At 35.2% G+C, this 20768-nt stretch overlaps 1 protein-coding gene across 1 annotated transcript in view; it reads right to left on the bottom strand.

The window, feature by feature from the left end:
• Positions 1-20768, bottom strand: part of CNTLN (centlein) — a 188462-nt gene that overhangs the window by 138502 nt on the left and 29192 nt on the right. Inside the window, 3 exon segments of the mRNA XM_077790387.1 lie at positions 215-394; positions 977-1111; positions 14511-14601. Coding sequence (XP_077646513.1) covers positions 215-394; positions 977-1111; positions 14511-14601 — 406 coding nt within the window.

The raw sequence follows: 20768 nt of genomic DNA, 5'->3' as shown, positions 1-20768 counted from the left end.
TAAGATGACTATTTGAAGTCAGATTCCTGCTTTGCAGCATCAATTTTTTAAAAGCTGTGGGTCTTAAGTAATAGAATGCAAATGAATGCAAGTCCCCACTGGTATATTTGAATATATAACTATATAACTTGCTATTTAAAGAAAATAACTTGTAGTGAAATATCTGGAGAAGTTAATTCTCAAATAACATCCAGGAGTCCGTTCCACTTCATACCTTTATTCTGATATTATTGCCAGATTTTTCTTTTTTCCATTGTGCCTCCTGCTTCCTCAGTTTCTCCAGGTCACTTAGCAGGTCAGCACAGCATATATTTAATCCCTTCTTTTTCTCCTCCAGGTTTTTTATAACCAGTCTGTTTTGCTCTTCCTTCTTCTGTGCACACTCCTTGGTGTCCTGTAGAACAGTACCACAAGGGCCGATAAACAAAAAAGTGAGAACTAATCAGCAAATATAAACTGTGCAGTTTTACTCTCACAGCAGCTTCTATATTTGATGGCCAAGGTCACCTGTGCACTTTTATTGGCCTCTTTCATGCAGGTGGAAGGGTCATATTTTTTAGCTGGATGACAGCTTTGATGAGTACACATTTGCAAAGAGCCCATTAATTGATCAAGCTGCCTTTGATGCTGTCCCCAGCTATTTTTGAGACCCACACAGACATATCCTCCCAGACCTCAGCTTTATCAATTAATAATGCCAGTCCCATCAGAATCTAATTACAAGAAGCCACATCTTCACACTTCTACTTTCTTTGCTCCATTTCCATCATTAACTATTTATCTGAAAGTTATAAAGCTTGGATTCTTGGCTTTAAAGCATCTTTCTCAGTTGGTATGTGAGAAAACAGTAAGGTATAGCAAGGCCTAAGGCAATTTTTTCTCCAAGCTTGTCACTTTCTGTGCCACAAAGGCTGACACTGCTTAAAGAACTACTTCAAAGCTACAGTCTTATGAAACTCTGTACAAGTCAATATACCTTAAGTTCTTGGCTTTTATCTTTAAATTTCCGGTTCAAGTTACCAAATTCATTCTTCAAACGGGCATTTTCCTCATCCACAGCACTTTTTCTCTGCATTAAGCTGTTTATCTCCTGCTGCTGTCCTGTGAGCCTCTATTTAGAAAAAAAAAAACCAAACCTGTTCATAGACAAAAAGCAAGCACAAAAGAGCATGCATGTTCTGTCTTAAGCCTACAAAACGTAACTAGCTGATATATGCAGTTCTTACAGCATTATTTTAATTCTATTAGTACTTTAATCATACTCAAAGCTGAAGGACTGTAAGACACAGTAAGGCAAATGAGGAAACAAATACCCTGCTGCTACCGAATAAAGAAGCCTATAAATGCAGAATATAATGGAAATTACTCAGTGAAGCTTATGTAATAACAGTCATTTACAGAAGTTGTACTTGTGTTTATAGAGTAAGAATGCATTAGAATACTGTTTAACTTTTACTTACAGCACATCAAAAATCAAACCAGAGCTGAATTCCAAATCCCACAAAATTTCCAGACTTTGTCACAGTAAACAGAAATTACTATTGAGTGAGGTTATCAAAATTATTATGATACAAAATACTTTTAAAGATAATTAAGTTTGGCTGAATTTGCAGCTCAAGGAAAATAACACAACATTGCTCATCACATACTATGCGTTAGTTCACCCACATACAGAAAAATCTCACTGCCATAAAATAAGAACTTTAAGTTTCTTCAATAATTTCATTTGATTCTCATGACACTTGCATTAAACACCCTCATTCTTCAATGCCTATTAGAACGCTGTGTTTTTCTCCAAGAGTCTGCTTTAATTCCACATTCTGTTTTGTCCCATCTCTTTCTAAATCAAAAGGACTTTAATCTATAATATTCTTCTAGCAGTGACACTATAACTGTGGTATGAAACTGATAAAACTTTCATGTCAGTACAGCAGTGCAACTGCTTTGCTTTTAATACACAAGCTAAAATCAAGTGTGTATAGAAACATTAAAAATCATTAACAAGACAATAATCCTCTAGATTATTCTACAATACATCTGATGATATATGGGAGTTTCCAATGTCTAAAGCTTCCATCTGGTTCATAAGTATGTCAGACAAAAAAATAATGAAATGAAAATATGCTGAGCAAAAACACGTAAAACAGTACATATGAAGTCACATTACACCATTCAAAAGACAAAACATTTGTTCTTTGATATATTATTACACTTATGGTAATAAACTGTTTCTGGTAGAAATGATTTAGCTGAATCTTTAAAAAGGTATGTGTCCACATTACTATGGAAAGCATCAGTAATTTTGTTTGTTACCCTCCCACTCCCCAGATCCTCATGGAATTGGAGTAAGCAGCTCCTTCGAGTCTTCCTTCTAGCTCATTACTACTTACTTAACATTTATCAAAACAAAAGTCTGTACTTGGAGACAGCCTTAAAACATCATTAAAAATCTCACCTATCTGAAAAAGACTCTTGGCTCTGAGCTAAAAATTCACACACACACATTTTTTATAAAAGCTTCAGCTCTTTTAAGGCATCTAATTTCTGAGTACACAGGTACATCATACTAATACTTAGTTTCATTATACACTGGGCAGAAACTGGGAATCATATGTATATTTGTGAAGTGAAATCAGAGATATTTGAGTTCTGTCTTAAATGGGATGTTTTCCAGCAATTTGGAGAATGAATTGAGAGAGGATGGTACAAAAGTGCAACTAGCTATTTCAAATGTTTGTTCTGTATTGCTCAAATTAAGTTTCCAACTGAAATAAGCTACTTACTGTGAATACTAAGAATAGTCAGACAGGTTATCCTGAATCAGATTTGCACACTAACTAATCTCCACAAATGAACTGTAACATAACACTTGAAACCAATCGAAAGGCAAATATACCCACATCAAGCATTAAGCAGCAAACTCACCTGGGTAGTCTACAACGTCACCTTCTGCAGCACTAGTGAAACCTTATCTAGGTGAGTTACACTTGCATAGAAAATAAATCCTGTCATATTTCAAAGCGTTTTTCTGGGGTACCACTTTGCATGCTCTTATCTTTTCCTCTAAATGAATTGAACTTTTACTCTCCTATCTGTTTATTCCACATGCTTATAAAGAAGGGAAAAAAAACCCAGAAGTATCACTCAGGAGCCATGACTGGGTAGAAATAAGGGTCATATAAAGGAATTTCTGAGATATAGACAATTAAGTAAATTATCATGTGCCCTTTCCTGTGCAGCTCTTTTCATACTTTGCTTCCTCAACCTATATATTACCTCATGTAATAGGAGAATAAAGATTGATTTCTTACTGCAAAGAACATAAGCAGTGTTCCTAAAAGATTACCCTATTCCAGAAGGCAGGTGAAATAGCAGGGGAAAAAACATACCTGATCAACACACAGGACAACCTCCTACATGAGGTTATTTTGACAGATTTCACACCCATCAGGAATTAATCTATTCCCATAGTATCTACTGATTTTTGTCTAGATACTATATAGACAGTCTGACACTATACAAGAACAATCTCAATTTGCACTTCGAGTTGACTCAATTGTACTTGTTTGAATACAACAGGGCAAAAGCAATGTTTGACAGCTTTGTTGGTCAAGAACCATAAAAACCATCATGTAACTAAGGCATCTAAAGCACACTTCAACAAACTTTCAAGAAAGAAAACTATTCTAAAGTGAATTTGCTCCAATGAAAACCAAAAGAAACTGATTTTACCCTCCTTTGATTCTGGGAAGAATCAAAGAGTATCCCCTGTATACTGTTGGAACCTAGAGTGCTCCAGGCAACAGTACATAGAAAGAAACACTGTGACCTGGTGAAACAGACCTTTTGATGTCTCAGAGGACTGTCATTCATTAATTCATTTGCATCCTTTCCCATGGCATCTCTTTACTTACGGCACCATACAATTTTTCTTCTTCCATAATACATTGTTTACTGGCGAATACAATTTATTTTTTTAATATCTTCATAGTAATCTGAAGAGGAAGCAAAATCACATACCAAGTCAAAATGAAAAAATCTGCTATGAAAACAACAGATCAAAACCAAAAGGTGACAGTAGCCCTTTCTTGTCTTGGCGCTGAATATATCAATCTTTTAATTGCAATAGGATGTTAAAATTTTCTGTCCATACTTCATGTGAATAGACACAAATAAAAGGGTTTAAACTAAAACCTTGTTTTCATCCATTATGAATTTAGATGGTACAATACTGAATGGAGACAGTGAAAGTGAAAATAAAACCAACTCCTTAATGCTAGGAGTCTGATTTCCAAAAAAAAAAAAAAAAATGAGTTAGGATACAACTACCAGAAGTTACATACTGTTTGATATGGTAAATGTCATCACTGAAATTCCAGTCTTTAGTCTCTGAAATACTTTTTAATCTCCTAAATAAAAAGCATATGAAAAGTACTATGTAACAATAGTTACGTAACAACAGGAGCAACAGTTGTACAAGTAATTATTGTCTTAAGTGCTTTTCAAATTTTCATATTTTGGGAGCTGAGGTTAAAAAAAATTGGAAAAACCAACCCCTAATTCTGCATTTTGAAATCAATCAGACTGCACTGCTAAATCAGTACTGCATAGCTGCCTCTATACAGGCTTGTGAAATTTAAGTAAGAGTGGGTTTTATTTCATTTCATGTGAAACTCAAACTGAAGTAAAAACAATCTAGGAGAAACACAAAAATGACATATCCTTCAATGTTGCTGCTAATACAGAAATGCAGCAACACACTGGGTGCTGAAGCACTTCAAGAAAAAATTCAAATCTACATACCGCAATATTAAAGGAGTCCATCTATGAATGCAACAAAGGGGAATACATTTGATTTCTACTATCAAAAAGAATCACGGTAACAAATAAATATTGAATTCTGTGCTTTCTTTATTTCATTCTTTATCAGAAGCTTTTACTGTATAGTAGTCCACTTCTAATATGCTGCATGGAAAAAACCAGGTAAAATTAAAATAAACAGATGAAAAACTGAAGTACTGAAAATACTGACATTATTTGAGGAAATCCTGACATCTTCTGCAGAAACAAAATTAATTTAGTAGTTACATTATTTTATTAAAAATTAAATGCAGAAATATTAATTTCTTTTAAAGTTCTTCTCATAATTGCTACTTCAACATTTTGTGGCATATTTTCTCCCTTTCATCATCTCTTTTCCCCAGGTAGTTGAGGTTGACTTATCACACTTTTAACTTCTCCTCTCCTTCCAACTCCCATTTTCATTTCTAGCAGGAATTTAACAGGAAGTATACACTACTAAAAATGCTCCAGCAATATTTTATACCTTCCCTTGACTGGGCTTTCTTAAATTTTTCTCCATATTTTTTTCAACTTTATTAATCCTCATGGTTCTTGAGCATCTTTATGCATATTTAACAAAAAGCATTGCTAGTCATATTCTCATACAGTCCTCCAAAATAAAGAAAAAAAAAAACAAAACAACATAACAAAAGAAATTCACTTTCTTTCATTTCATGACTTCTAGATTAGACAGATCTAGATCTAATCTAGATTAGATTCTTTCATCATTTTCAGATGTAGGACAAACAGAAGTTCAATGCAAATAGTTCACAAAAAGGTAACCATATGCTATAAGTGTTATCAGCTACATTCTGCAGTCTGTACAGTGTCCTCTTGAATGACAATAGATGCTGCTAGTTATGATATAATATATGAGTTATTTTTAAATCCATACCTCTCTACAAGTAAAACACCAATTCTACCATAGACAGATTCTAGAGCATACCCATATTCACAGCTAAATATTCAACTTACAACTTGACTCTTAACAAGGATGAAAAAAATAATGAAAAATATCAACTGACATATAATGCATTTAAATGTAATACATGTGACAGTATTATGAGTGCATATCCCATTTTTAATTCTTATTACTTCTCATTCCTAACCTTCTGCCAGAACAATATTAAACAAACTAAAAATGCATCCACAAAAAGACAGTAATTGAAGTGGGGGAGTTCAGTTGATTTTCATGGTACCAAAGTTTGTTCTTCCTTGTCCTATCCCATGCTATCCAGGATTCCCTGAGATAAACCAATTTAAAAAATGGTTTCTGAGAAAAAGGTATTTATAAATCCATTCCAAAATGAATGACAAATTCTGAATGTCTATTTCTATCAATATCAGACATGAAATAAAACATGGTAAATTAGAGATGAATACAAGGAAAAACATCCTTATAAACTGTCTAATAAAATGTGCTTCGATACCATATATGTGCTGTTGTAAAAGGACAGGTCTGTTCTGCAGGCAGTAGAAAAGAAAATCAAGATTCTTTAAAGCATTTTTAAGAGGATCAAATAAAATGGTTCTACAGATAAGCAAATCAGAAATATGAGCAGCTGACTTCATCCTACAGGTGGTGAATATGTACTTACTTCTGTATTAGTCAGCGTTGCTCCTGAATTCTCACCTGACCCATAGATTAAGAAAGGGTAAAACAGCATAATCTACTATAAACACCATGTTCCCTGTTGCCTTCTTTGGACTTCTCTGGTGTGATTAATTTGGTATCTTCAGCAAAGTTTGCTATCTTAAGCGAAACACTTGATAGGATTTTTCAGTACCTGAACATGTGGTGGAAATAAAGTGTGGCTGTATGCAACTCTAGCACCACACTTTCACTAGCAGCAATGGAACCATCTCTTACAAGCAACCTACTGAGTAGGTCACAGCATGGAAAAAACTATTTTTTTGATGTGCACTACCTCCTTTCCAGTCATGCTGCTCCTTACAACTCCACTACAGTACACTCCTTCTCTCATTCACTAAAACAAACTTTACTAATATTTTCCTCAATATCTTATGATTCTTTGTATCCCTTTCACCCAGTTCCTTCTGTTGCATGGGTATAATGCAAGCAAGCACTGCCAGCAGCTGCATTTTTGCACCAACAAGGGAGCCAAAACAGTTTCTGGCACAATAGGTTCCACCAATAGGTTTTTCATCTCTAGAACAAGGAATACAGAAGCTCCTTTCCCTGAGAAGGGGAAATATTTAGAGGTAGTTTTTGGCAAAAAACGCACCTCTAATTTGTAAATGAGACAGCATTTTGTCAAAATAGAAAACCTGTAGCTCCATAGTAAATTCAGGATCAATACTGTAAGAGGCCATCGGAAGTCCCTCACTCATTTGCCTGCCGATTGCCACGAGCAGGATTTCCCTTCCCCATCTGCAGCTCCAGCTTGGAGAAGGCAACAGCGCAGGTGCAGCCGCTGCACCGTTACGTTGCTGTTCCCAACGAGGCCCGGCAAGAACTTGGCAAGGAGTTGGCAAGGACTTGGTGAAGACACAGCGTGGACCCAGCATGGAGCAGCCTGCTGCAATTCCTGCTTCACTCTCCACCTTTAAGCTGAATGAACTGTTGGGGTGACTCTGGTGGTCTCTCACTGCAGACCCCTCATCTGCCTCGTTACCACCGTGACAGACAGAGATCAAGAACCCTCTCCCCAAGGACTGAGACTGAGACCCCTACCACAGAGAGTGGGGGGGGGAGAATGACCTGACCTGTTCTTCTCCAGTAACTTCAATGGACTTATTCTTCACTGTGTTTGCTCTGCCTGGATGATTTTCTGTAGATACACCTGTTCCCCACATAGCAATTTCAATAGACTCTCATTGTTCTGCATGTTCCCCCCTTTTCCCTCTGTGGACTATAACTGGACCCCTGGGTTAGGTAGGACTTTGGAGACTCTCCCCAACACAGCAAGATGGATCCCCATCGTCCAGACCACTGAGGACCCTGCCTGTGTTGGTAGCTATTCCCATCCCCCCTTCTCTCTCTCTCTCTCTCTCTCTCTCTCTCTCTCTCTCTCTCTCTCTCTCTCTCTCTCTCTCTCTCTCTCTCTCTTTCTCTCTCTCTCTATCCTTTTTATTTCTTTTCTGACCCCACTATCTCATTTATTGTTTTTGGCCCCTAATAAAGGTGCATTTGTTGTGATTAAACTGATAGTCCCCTGCTGTTTGTCTTTTGCACTTTGGGATCAGCTAACAAACCATCAGGCACCCCGCTACAAGCAGATCATGACAAATACCAAGCAATACAGCATGTGTTCCAGTAATGCGTCTGCTAGCTACACTTAGAAACTGACTGTCAATTTTACTCTACTGAGCTCTCAGGAAAACTGCAGTAAATACTGACAATATAATCTAACAGTCTTGCCACAGATAGTGATTCTCTGCACCAGGCCAGATTAGATTTTCTATACAACCCATAACACAGTACTGTACAGCAACACTGCATAATAAATGTAGTCTCTGTTCTTTCCTCTCCTCGTAGCAGCTCTACTTTGAAACAGCAGCAGCACAGCCTTCTAGGTCATAAAACAGAAAATCCGAATTATCTTTTTATCCTCTCTACTCTCTACTAATTTGAAATCAAAACCAATATCCCACTAAGTGAGCTTTTCTCTCATCTTAATTGAAGAGCACAATCTTGATGGAACCAACCAGGCTTAGATTTTTTTTCTATGCTTTCCTCTCCAGCAAGGCTTATACAAGGTCCTCAAAGTGAGTTAGCTTTGTAGAAGAGTGTATAATGATCTGAGATCTACAGGAATCAATACTTGCCAGCATCCTTGCCTACACATCAGTAGGATGTGTACACATCCTACTACACAGCATCCTTGCCTACACATCCTTACTACACAGCAGTACTTCATTACACTCCTATACATCAATACTGCCAGATCAGGTGTAGTAAATAAAGAACAGCTGTTGCTGTGATCACCTCTTCTGACAAGCTCCTTCCAAAGTGTTGTCAGCAGATTCGTAAGGCCAGAATCTAATCTTACAGGGCACTGCCTGCTTCTTTCTGCTACTTGATCCTTGAAGTATAACCATTTTCTTGACTTTCCGGAAATCTGCCTGTATTCAAATAAGAAGTCACAATATATGGAAACTTTGTCACCAAATATCCTTAAATAGGGAATAAAATACAACCGTCTTAAAACCTCACTACAGTGACCAACTAACATACTAAAAACAGTATAGAAGTTAATACCTTATGCAGTAAAAGCATATTCCATTGGCTATAGAAACCATTTTTAGCTCAGATGTTCAGATAAAAGGCTACTCTGCTTTGACTCTCACTGGTTACACTATTCTGGCCTGAAAAAGAAATTTCCCAACTACACACTAGCAGACAAGAGGATGAAGGAGATCATGAATGTAACATCCCTCTTCTTTCCAGGTTTGACTACTGAGCTCTGCTCACTATTCAAGAAGTCACACATTTTAAATTAGTGTGCTGGGCAGGGGACAAGAGACATTACATTTCTTTGGTTACTTTTTGTTTTTCTGTCTAATCCAAGTGCAGGTACCATCTCTGTAGAAACACCACTAAAAATATGAAGGTTGAGTAATAAAAACCCAGAAGCTTTAGCCAACTTCAGGAATAGCTACTCATATGAATTATGGAAGAGGTAAGGTATAGATTTACAGCACACCTGTACAAACACCCAAAATAGCTTCTTTTCTGCAGAATTAAGTAGGAAAAAGTTTAAAAACAATTTCCTCAAAATGGAGCAAGCTATCTCACAGAAACAGATTTTCAACTGGTAGAAAAAGCCTTCCTATTGGGAATTCATACAAAAATACTAATGAGCTGTAAAGGTACACTGTAATTTAGAGCTTATTAATTTCTTCAGTCAAAAGAGCCTGCAGGTATCAGACATAGTCATCATACGACCTACCTCAGATAGCAATCTATCAGTAAACCAAAATCAGCAATTTTCAACTGTTTGTATATTTTTCTTCCAATGTTTCTCACTGATATCAGCTCCTTAACAAGGTTTATTTCCCTTAATTTTACGAGAAAACTAACAGGAAAATGTGAAACAGAAAGGCAAAAAAACATATGATAATTCACTGATGCAGTTCAAAGGTGCTACATAAAACATAGGTTTCATCACTAAGGCTGACCCCTTTTCCAATGCACAACCCAAACCACTTATTTAAAAAATAAAAAACCGCAAGTGTTAGTGTCCCCTTCAACATGCTTTGTCTGCAGTACATATAAATCTTATTCACTGGACAAACTTTTTTTGTAAAGAGTTTATAAAATTCACACAATCTCAACACTGCTGACACATTCATCTGAACACCTTATTGCCAAAATTATCCTCATGTCCCTCATTACCCAAGAATAATCAAGCTTACATGCTACGGAAAATAAAGTATTTAGATTGTAATAATATCTGCATACACTTGTTCTAATTTAATAAAAGTATTTTATTACAAAGAAAAATATAACAAAAGTTAAGAAAAATTTATCAGTATTAATTAATGCTTGAAGGTAGAATTATGCTTCTGTCAATTGGACCCATTAAAGGGGCTTTAACATAGATTTGCACAGCAAGCTGGAGATTTTCAAGAGCAGATAATGAGGCAAACTAGTACTATTTTAACCCCTCTAGAGTATAATCAGTTGATTAGGTTTTGAAACGTTACAAGGTCTAGGACAAAAAGATTAGCTTTAGTTCCTCCAGATCAAAATTGAAAGCTAATTAATTAACAATATTATAAGAAAAGGTTTACTGCTATTTTTACATGTCTTTAATGTCATCTTCTACAGAAAGCAGGTTAAGATACCTTAATTTATCTATTGTGTGAATGGCAGAAGACTGTTCCCTGTTCCAACATTATCTGCTAAACTAATTGCTTGAATTTAAAAATTTCACATTCCCCCAGAAACCTTATCTTACTTTTTAAGGAAAAAAACAGCATCAGTGATCTACTTAAGATACATACAATTATTATAAATTAAATACAAAATGTTAAAAATGTTTCAAAATAAAAAAGACAATGAAAAGACTTCTGCAGCAAAGTATCTATCCGTCTTCAGAAGAAGTAAAATTCTAAGAGAGCATCCTAGCCACTTAAACTTAGCAGTTAGAAATTATTTTCATTGAAACAGAGAACTGATGCATATATTTCAGGGATATATAACTGCTAAGAACAGTTTTGAGACACTGCATAAAACAAAAATAGTAAAAAATCAGTATAGCAATCAACGCATTAATCTCAAAGGAATAAGATTTTTACCACACAGCATTTAAAATTAATACATCTACATGCCAGATGAGGCCCAGTTGTGACTATCAGGACAAAAAGCTACCAATACACCAATTTAAAAAAATCAAGAAGGTAAAAGTACAATGGAAAACTCAAATACAATATATTCTGTGCTGAATTTATGTGCAATAATAGACAAGAATAATCTTACGTGCTTTAACAAATTCATTTAATCTTAAATGGTACATCCTTAAATGTTCCACACTACTTCATATTTTAAATGTTTAACACAACATGAAGTTATGGAATAAACTCATAAAAAGAAAAAGGGTCTTATTCATTGTACAGAAAACTGAAGATTACAATATCATCATTTAGGAGTGGTGAAAAACTAAAGTTGTACTAACTAAACAGAAGTTCAATGCATATACACTCTAGTCCAAAGATACTGGACAATAGAAGCTTTGAAAAATTATGATTTAGACTTTTATCCCTAAAGCCAAAAGTCCCATTTCATGAGTATATGAACACTTTTCTTCACTGTTAAGTTATACAAATATACTTAAATACTATATTATTTCAGAATCATAGTTTTCAAACTTACTATTTTACTTGATTTTCAGTAATATCCATTAAAATAGAAACCTCTCTAATACTTGAAATATTTATGAATTAAGCTTATTTAGCTTTCAGTATGAGCTAACTCATGGATGTATCTCATCTAGGCTGTAGAGAATATGTACTCATATTTACAGAAATTTTTAAAGTCCTTTTAGGCATGTCAGGATAAAGCCTAAGCACAACACAAGAAATATGATCTCATGTTCTCCTTATATGGTTTTCTTGTTATTTCTAGAAGCAATAGAAGCTTACATCTATGTCAAATGTTGAGACAGCCCACTGGTTTTTCTTTTTTCCCTTACTCAGCATTGATTTATACAATCAGCTTTTTGGTGGCCACTCAGAAATTCCTAGACAATAAACCCTACAACAAATTATCTTCTTGTAACTGGTATCTCTGTGTGATGCACGAAGGCAACGAGAAAAACAACAGAAGACATGACTGGCTAATTTCAACTTCCTAGATGTAAAAAATTAGTAAACTGAAATACACAGCCTTCAAGTCTTCCTGTCTGTACTTTACAGAAAAGAACATTCATTACCATGCCTGTCAAAATGCACATTTTAACAAGCAAACTATTTGCATGTTAATTACATAAATAGTATCTTTTCTTCCTTAGATGAACAAAGGAGTACATTCAGTAAAACAAAATAAATAAGAACACTAAATTGTTTTTTAAGCCAGCCCCATTCTTTGATACCAAATCACTAAAACCTAGCACACAGGAAGCAATACCTCTCTTGATTCAATCCTACAGCATTCCAGCCAACAGAAGAGGCAAGAAAAGTCAGCATGACATCACCTCTGTACACTGCTTTCATAACATAGCATTGGTACCATCTGGTGCACTTCACAACCTGCACTCCCCAAGACAATGACACTCTAAGGGAAGCTAACTGTAAGGGCTGCATTAGAGTTGTGATCATCAGCAAAACAACTTCTGTTCTCCTCATCTGTTAGAATCACTGAACCACAGAATATCCCGATTTGGAAGCAACCCACAAGGACCATAAAGTCCACTCCTGGGCTTGCACAAGACAACCTCCAGAATCGCACCATACACCTGAGAGCATTGTCCAAATGCTTGTTGAACTCTGGCAAGCTTAGTGCAATGGCCACTTCCCAGTGGAGCCTGTTCCAGCACCCAACCACCCTCAACATGAAGAAACTTTACCTAATACCCAACCCAAACCTACCCTGACATCTCCCAGCCAATCCTTTGGGAGCAGGAAGAGATCACTGCTGCCCCACCTCTTCCCCTGATAAGGAAGTCTTAAACCACAATGAGCTCTCCTCCTCACCAGGCTGAACAAGCCAAGTAGTTTCAGTCATTCCTATCTTCCTCTCAATGAGGCTTCCCCTCAAGGCCCTTCACTACTGTCATTACTGTGGTACCCAAAAACTGGCCCAAGCACTCAAGGTGAGGCTGCCCCAGCTCAGAGCAGAGCAGTTCAATCCCCTCCCTTGCCTGGCTGGTGGAGCTGTGCCTGATGCCCCCCAGGACAGGGTTGGCCCTCCTGGCTGCCAGGGCACTGCTGACCCATGTTCTGTGAACAAGGATCCCTGTATTTTCTGTGGGGCTACCCTCCCACCTCTCATTCCCAAGCTGGTATGTATATCCAGAGTTTTACCATCCTGTTGACAAACTCTTCTTTCCTGGCTGCCAAATTTCCATGGTTTTAGTTACATTTACCAGCCTCTCTCCATTTCCACATGGATGATGTAAAGGCATTACACCATCAATTTCAGATTTCTGATCAATTAAGTTTCAGCTTCTGAAATTGATCTGAAACCACAGAGAGCAACCTCATGGAGAATGCACATCCTAGGTTCAGACACTGCCACAGCAGGCAGCCTTCTTAAAAGCACAGAACTGCAAATATATTCCTATAAATGTCTTCACAGGTATTTTGTCTTTCAGGTAAGGACAGGATAGAAATCATACATTGCTGGCTTCTAAACACGATGTGTGTGTATGCACCAAACACATTACACATCACACCTACCATCATGAGATACCACACTGAAACTTCAGCCACTGTGCAATACAAACTAAAGTTTATTCAATAATAAACAGTATTTTATTTATTATTTTATCAATAATTACATCTTTCATAGCTCTACATATTATATGCAATGTAATACATCATATTACATCTAATATATTAAATAGTGGATAAAATTCTATAGTATGTAAAGTATATAATACAGATTATATATGGGACACAGAATCTACTATTTATACATTATATAGTCTGTAAAATAAACAATTACAAATCAAAATACAACACATCTATTGTACTTCATATCATATGTAACACATGCATGTTTTATATATATTTGTTTAAATATGAATTGATTCAAAAATAAATAAAAGGAGAAACACCACCAGTTCAGCAGTGTTTCTTGTCAGGCAGAAGATGCATCTGGTTAATTATTTTGTACTTGTCAGGATGGCAAATCTTACCAAGATGTGCATGGGCACATTACAAACCAGAACACTCTGCTAGATTTAGATCCACGTTTAGGTTAGACTATAGGGTAAGATGAGGCAAAGAATTGACAAGATTTTTCAGAAAATTTTAATCTAAAATGAGATTAACTTTTTAGGTAACAGATCAACTGTTTGAACAACACAGAAAAGTTTAAATAATACTCCATCAGAAATTCATAATCTCTGAATCATCTTTTTCACTCTGAATACAACTTTTTTCTTAAGACACAATAGCAAACTATTTTCTCATTTTGACGAACACAAATGTGTTGGCAATGACAAGTTTTCTTAACTGCTCTATTTAAACATAATACAAACATGTTCTAGAGAAACATGTTCCATTTTGCTATCTTTGGCATGCAAAATCTCTAAAATGCTTCTGTCCTTGACTTCAGCTTTCTGTTTTTCTCTGGAAACAAACAAAAAAATAGACACTTTATTAGTCGTAATTTGCAGTTAATCATTTGAATTTTTCATGTCCTGATAATGAATGTCATTTTAAAGCACAGAAAATTAAATTATCTGAAGCTGACAGGCCCTGCAGAATTAATCAGGCAGCATATGGCAAGTGACAGCAAATTACATCTGTAAACATCTAACACAGCTTTGTTCAAAAAGAAATAGAAATAAGAGGTCTTAATACTTTTAAAGCAGCTGAAATTATGTTTCTCGTTCTTTCCCAAATGCAGAAAGTGTACTTGAACATAGTGAGCAAAACGCTTTTGCCCCTTATTTGCAATGCAGAACCACCAAGCTACTTCAGTTAGTGAAGTCCTTATCTCAGTTACGTAGCATTTTTATGTCTGAGACAACAGTTTTGAACATCACGGATAATTGTTTTATTTATTCTGTCCTTATATTCCACAGGGACAGAATGTGTAACTTTTACCAGCAGGAAAAAAAAGACTCAGAAGCTTAAGTAAGGGAGATGAGCAGAGCCACACCATGTGGTTAATAAATGCACATCTGTTATCACCTCTACGACACTTTGCTTTGTTTAACAAAGTACCTCATCTCATTGCTATCTTATTTCTTAACTGAGTTCAAATACTGATACCCTTGCTGGTCGGTTTTAGGCAAAAAGAAAATAAATGTTGCAACAGTAAGGATATTCATATTCTTTAGCACAAGTAAGAGTTCTTAGCACATGTATGACTTAAAAGGCTGAGAAATATTCCCTAGAAATGTCCAAACATTTCAGGCAATTCCAGCACCACAGGTGACAGAAGCAGAAGTTCATTCAGATTATCTGTGTTCTCATAATACACTTAAAACTTTCATCAGAGATGGTATCTGCTATCTATGGAAGCTAGAGAATCCTACTTGAGCAACTCTTCCTCTACCAAATAAGGAATATTTCAGAGCTGGAATGGGATGAAATACATGAAACTGTACACATGAAACTGCAAATCTTATCTCAAGTCGATGAAAACATCCAGCTGTACACAAAAGGCTTAATCTGCCAAAGCATTCTGTAACAGTAGCCAATAAGGATAGTAGACACATGGAGGATTATTTTTCTCCACTATTAAATATTACTGTGTAGTCTAATGCTATGAGAGATTTTAAAAATTAAACTACACTGACATAATAGACCATCCAAGAACATAGTGGTTTTTAATAAAGTTCTATGACTGTTGAAATATCTAATCCAATCTTGAGTAAACAAATAACTAAAGAAAAATGGTATGGAATTTGAAGCGAGGGTTTTGGAAAGTCTCATCTCAAGACATCATAATTCTAAACAGTTCTCTCCTATTTCAAAAATACAGCAAGGATATGTTGTAGGACTTGAAGAAAACTACGAAAAACATACCTGAAAAGGTATCATTTAAGCTACATTTAGTTAAGGAAAAATAACAATATATAGGAAGCAGTCTTAGTTATATCACATGAAAAAAAATCTACTTCATAAAGAAAATAACTCAGTGCTGTGAAATCAGATGATGAATATTCAACAAGTATTCCAAAGGACATTGCATATCTGAAATGTATTTAACATTTTAAGTGAGACAGAAACTTAACAAAAAAATGAACATCAGATACTGACCTTAAAGCATCTGATCACCTACAATCAGAACCATCAAGCCATTGCTTGATAGGTTGCTAGAAAGTCATAAAAAGTAAAATAAATAGTACAGACAGTTCTTCATAGCTTATTGTTGCAGTTTCAGAGACAGACAAGCAACATGACACTCCATATTCATGCAGAAACAGCCAGCGTTTATTGAAGGGCAGTCCTTTTTATAGGGGCTTCAAATTTCCTGCTCATAGAGTCGACTGGAGAAAGGTTTTAATTTCACCAAGCTCACTGGCCAATAATGTGGGTGAATCCTTTGTTCAAAGGAATTGGCTGGAGTCCCCTCGTTCAAGCCTGAATTCAGCCCATCACTTTCATACTTGGGGATTTGTTTACTTCAATGAGCTAACAAGCCAGCTGGTCAGTTAAGTGTCTGTCAAGGCCAAATTGTTTGTGCAGCTATAGTCCAGAGGTTAAAAAGGTTTCAAAATGCTTGACCCTGCTTGTAGTATGTACCTAGCTAACAGAAGTTACATTCTCAGCCATGCTTTAAAAAATAGTAAAAGACTTTCTGGTAAGCATATAAAACTTCATACTAGAAGATAGTAAAAACCTTAAAGAACAAGAGTTAGTAAGGAAAAATGTAAAAATGGCTGAATAGTTTATTTGTGTAATACTTAGCCCAAAATTTGTGCATGTTTCTGAAGGAGATATACTGTTCACAATAGTTACAACTCAAATGAAACAAAAACTGTTCCAATATAGAATATTAATGCTTCTTCATATTAAGTTCCTTTGCAGTGGGATCCTAAATGGCTATCAACAATTACCCTTTCTCCAAGACAACAGTTGCAGTAATCAAAGCCAAAATATTTGGGGAGGAAGGTTATCATTCTCCCATAAGTATGCTACACCATAATCTTTCTGAGGAAGTTGATCTAAAGCTGATCTTTACAGTTGATCTAAGCTGAAAGAACTGTAACATTCAATGTTTTCTCGGGTCTTTATCACAGCTAGACAACTTAAGATTAGACACACACTAGCTGATCCAAAATCCTAAGAGCTTTAGAAGACAAAAAGCAAAAGTAGGTCTTTACTACAAAGTACTTGGGAGAGTCAGGTGCAGGCACAGAATAAATACTATTAACCACACATAAGCGCCATGAAGTACTAAATAGCATTGCCACCAGCCCTCAGAAATATCCTGACTTTAAGTCTACCACCCATGATATGCCATCATCATCCCAACTCTAACCACCATCCCTTCTCTCAAAGTTAGACTTTCATAAAGCAAGACTCAATCAAGACACAAAAACTGTGTATTCAGACACCCTCCTAACTGAACCATGCAATCATCACTTGAAAATTATTACTCAAATTGTTTCCTAATGCATTAAATTATCCGAAAATCTGGTAAGTTAAATAGGTTTCCCTAAGGACTTTACACTTTTAAGTGGTTAATTCTTTAAGATTTATTTTAGGGAGAAAACAGAGGAAGTGAATAAGTGAACCAAGAACCAGGTAAAAGAACAAACAGCTATGAAACAGTATGCACAGCTAATTCTAATTTATTATTGGTAGTTAAAAACCTATTGAGCCCTCTTTAGGGCATGACTTTAGGACATGGTTTCAAAACACACGTCCACAGAATAAAGTCTGGACTGGAGAGAAAAAAAAAGAAACAGATCACTGTTAAAGCAAAATATATATCTGGAAAAGAGTTACATACTAGCCAACAGTTCACAGCACATTTCTAGTTAAATGCAGTGTTTACCTATGCAATGCTTGGTAAAACACTCCTTCAAACGAAGATGTCAAATAACATAGTTTATAAACACAGATCTATCATCATCATCATCATCATGAGCAGGATAAGTTTAAATTTAATATATTCTGCCCTTAGGATGTTTTCTTTCAAGCTCTCTAGATACCCCATGCTTGCTAATGTCCCCAAAAATAGTTTAACATGTAACTACACACAGATAAAGAAAAGTGTTTTAATTATTAGAAGTACATAATGGAAGTTGCCAGAAGCCTAAAGTATAAACTGAAACCTCAAATGGAAGTTTATCAGCAGTTTCACCTGATGGCATGGGACATTTTCCCATGCTTCTCACAGGATAGTTCCCCACATACACTCAAGATGGTATTTCAGACTGGAACTTACATACCATATTTGGATCTGCCGTCATATCCAAAACTGGAACTTGATAAGAATTTCAGTCATCATATCCTCTTGTTTAAAAGGGTAATAAATATTGAGAAAAAAAATCTGAACAATTTCATTCATTGAGCTTTTCTGTATTTAAAATGTGTTTTTAAAAGTCTATTGGAATATGGGGGGGGGGAAATTCAGGCACTGTCAAGAAGCTGATGATGATCAATGACTGAGACAAACTCCTGTTTAGCTAATTAGAATCACTGATGAGCAATAATGATGTGAGCTAAGAATATGTGCAGACTTCTTTAGGATGAAAAATGGAATGAAGAGAGGCTGTCAATTTGTACAAGTTCTAAGCTCCAATCAGTTTTCCCATGAGTACTACCTATTTTAAATGTTTAACACAGATGCACTTAGCTACAAAGATTATCAAGATTCAGCTTCCCACAAAAACGAAGGAACTGAGAAAACATTCTTAAGCTTGACACATTTCCTCTGTTATGATTTTCTTCCTGTATTATGCTTTACTCAGTTATACAAGACAATGTTCTTGATGTTTGGCACCATTTTAATGGCTTGCCAGAAATTAATCATTAGACTTTGAGAAAGCACTTATCCATGAATGAGATATGAAAACAGCAAAAACCATAATATTCAAAAAAAAAAAAGGTCTTTTCAAGTTTCTAAACAACATCCTTCCTAAAATCTTCAGCAAAACAAAAGATGAGCAAAGAGGTATCCTGTACTGTACCACAGGTCTTAATCAAAAAAGTACTTAACCATTTGTCAAGAAAAAGTAACTTGGAGTCGTATATAATTATGTCACATTTACATCAATTAAATGAAAATAAATTCAACTAATAAATTCAATTTGCTGTTTACATGTTTAATGGAATACATTCTATCAGTTTTACAAATCACTGAATTAAAACAAAACAAACAAAACAAACAAAAAAAAACAAATAACAAAACCAACCGCACAAACAAAAAATCCAGAAAAAAAAAAAAAAGAAAAGAAACAACCAAAACAAAAAAAAAAAAAAAAAAAAAAACTCAAAACAGTCCAAAATCAAAATCATATCTACAACTTTGGTCTTTTAACAGAAAGTTAAGATTACACTGTAAATTTTGGACAGTGTAAAACAGTAAAGGTTGCATTTTAACAGTGTATCTCTATAACAGACTGCTTCTACAAACACTGTTACTTTTGAAAGCCATTTCATTGATTCTAAAGGATCTGTAGAACAAGAAAGGCTGTAAAATACAAGTTGGTGCGATGCAGCCTTAATTTGATTACCTCATCTCCCATCCTCCAACTTCCAAATATTATACAGACTTCCACAAGTCACACATTCTGTGTTTGTATTAAATAGATAATTAATCACCCATGTGCAAAGTGAAGTTGTAGAGTGCAGACTTGTCAATGTTATGGTAAATATGGCACCAATATTGTAATTACTGTGTACAGTCACATCCCTGTGATTGCACTGTCATTGGTTAGTAGAAACAGAGCCAATGCCTTAATCTTCCAACTAGAAAGTTCACTGTGTTTCCATGTATTAAGAACTGACTAAAAAAATCAAAAACTAAGTCATTTTCACTTACTTGTGAGTTTAATTTCATCTAAGAGTCTAAAAGATCCTTATACTTCATAAACTACAATTGATAGACAAAATTACTTTTTTCTTTTAATACTTATAATTCATACTTTTAAAATATTCAGACAGCATAGAGCAATAAATAATTTAAATGACTACCACACATTTTGCATTTTTCTAACTGCTTTCAAACAGTAGATGGTTTCTATAAAAATTATATATACTTATTTTTATTTCTTGACAATAATATATATACATACATATATATATGTATATACAATATACAAAAATATATACAATAATATACAAAAATAATTTAAGATCTAATTACAAATGTTAAATGAAATTGTTTCCTTAGTAAATTATAAATACAGCCAGTTCTATATTGCATGATATGTATCAAAATGAAAAGGCATAATTACAGAAACATAAATTTTCTTGCATCTCTAACTTCATTGATTTAATTTATTAGATGATATATTAAGGAATAAGACTCTTAAGCACATGATGATGTCTCATTTTAAGCAACATACATAAGATACTAAATGTATTTTTACACTAAAGTAGTACAAAAAATAGCGACATTTTTGCCCAATAATTTTGCAAACATTTTTCATCTAAAATACACAACTCTTTTACAGTGTTCAAAATATCAGCACTTCAGAACAGACTGCTTTAACATCTGCACATCACCAGGGTTTCCCCCAAGGATTTTTAAATGATGCCTGCCTGTGCTGAATAAAGTGCTAACTTGCACCTTGCATTTCAAACTGTGTCCTGAGCAGCCATCCAGTTGG

This window comes from Lonchura striata, chromosome Z, assembly GCF_046129695.1.
Source record: "Lonchura striata isolate bLonStr1 chromosome Z, bLonStr1.mat, whole genome shotgun sequence".
NCBI classification, from domain to species: domain Eukaryota; kingdom Metazoa; phylum Chordata; class Aves; order Passeriformes; family Estrildidae; genus Lonchura; species Lonchura striata.
The sequence above is the reverse complement of the archived record's forward strand: the minus strand, read 5'-3'. Positions and strand labels throughout refer to the sequence as shown.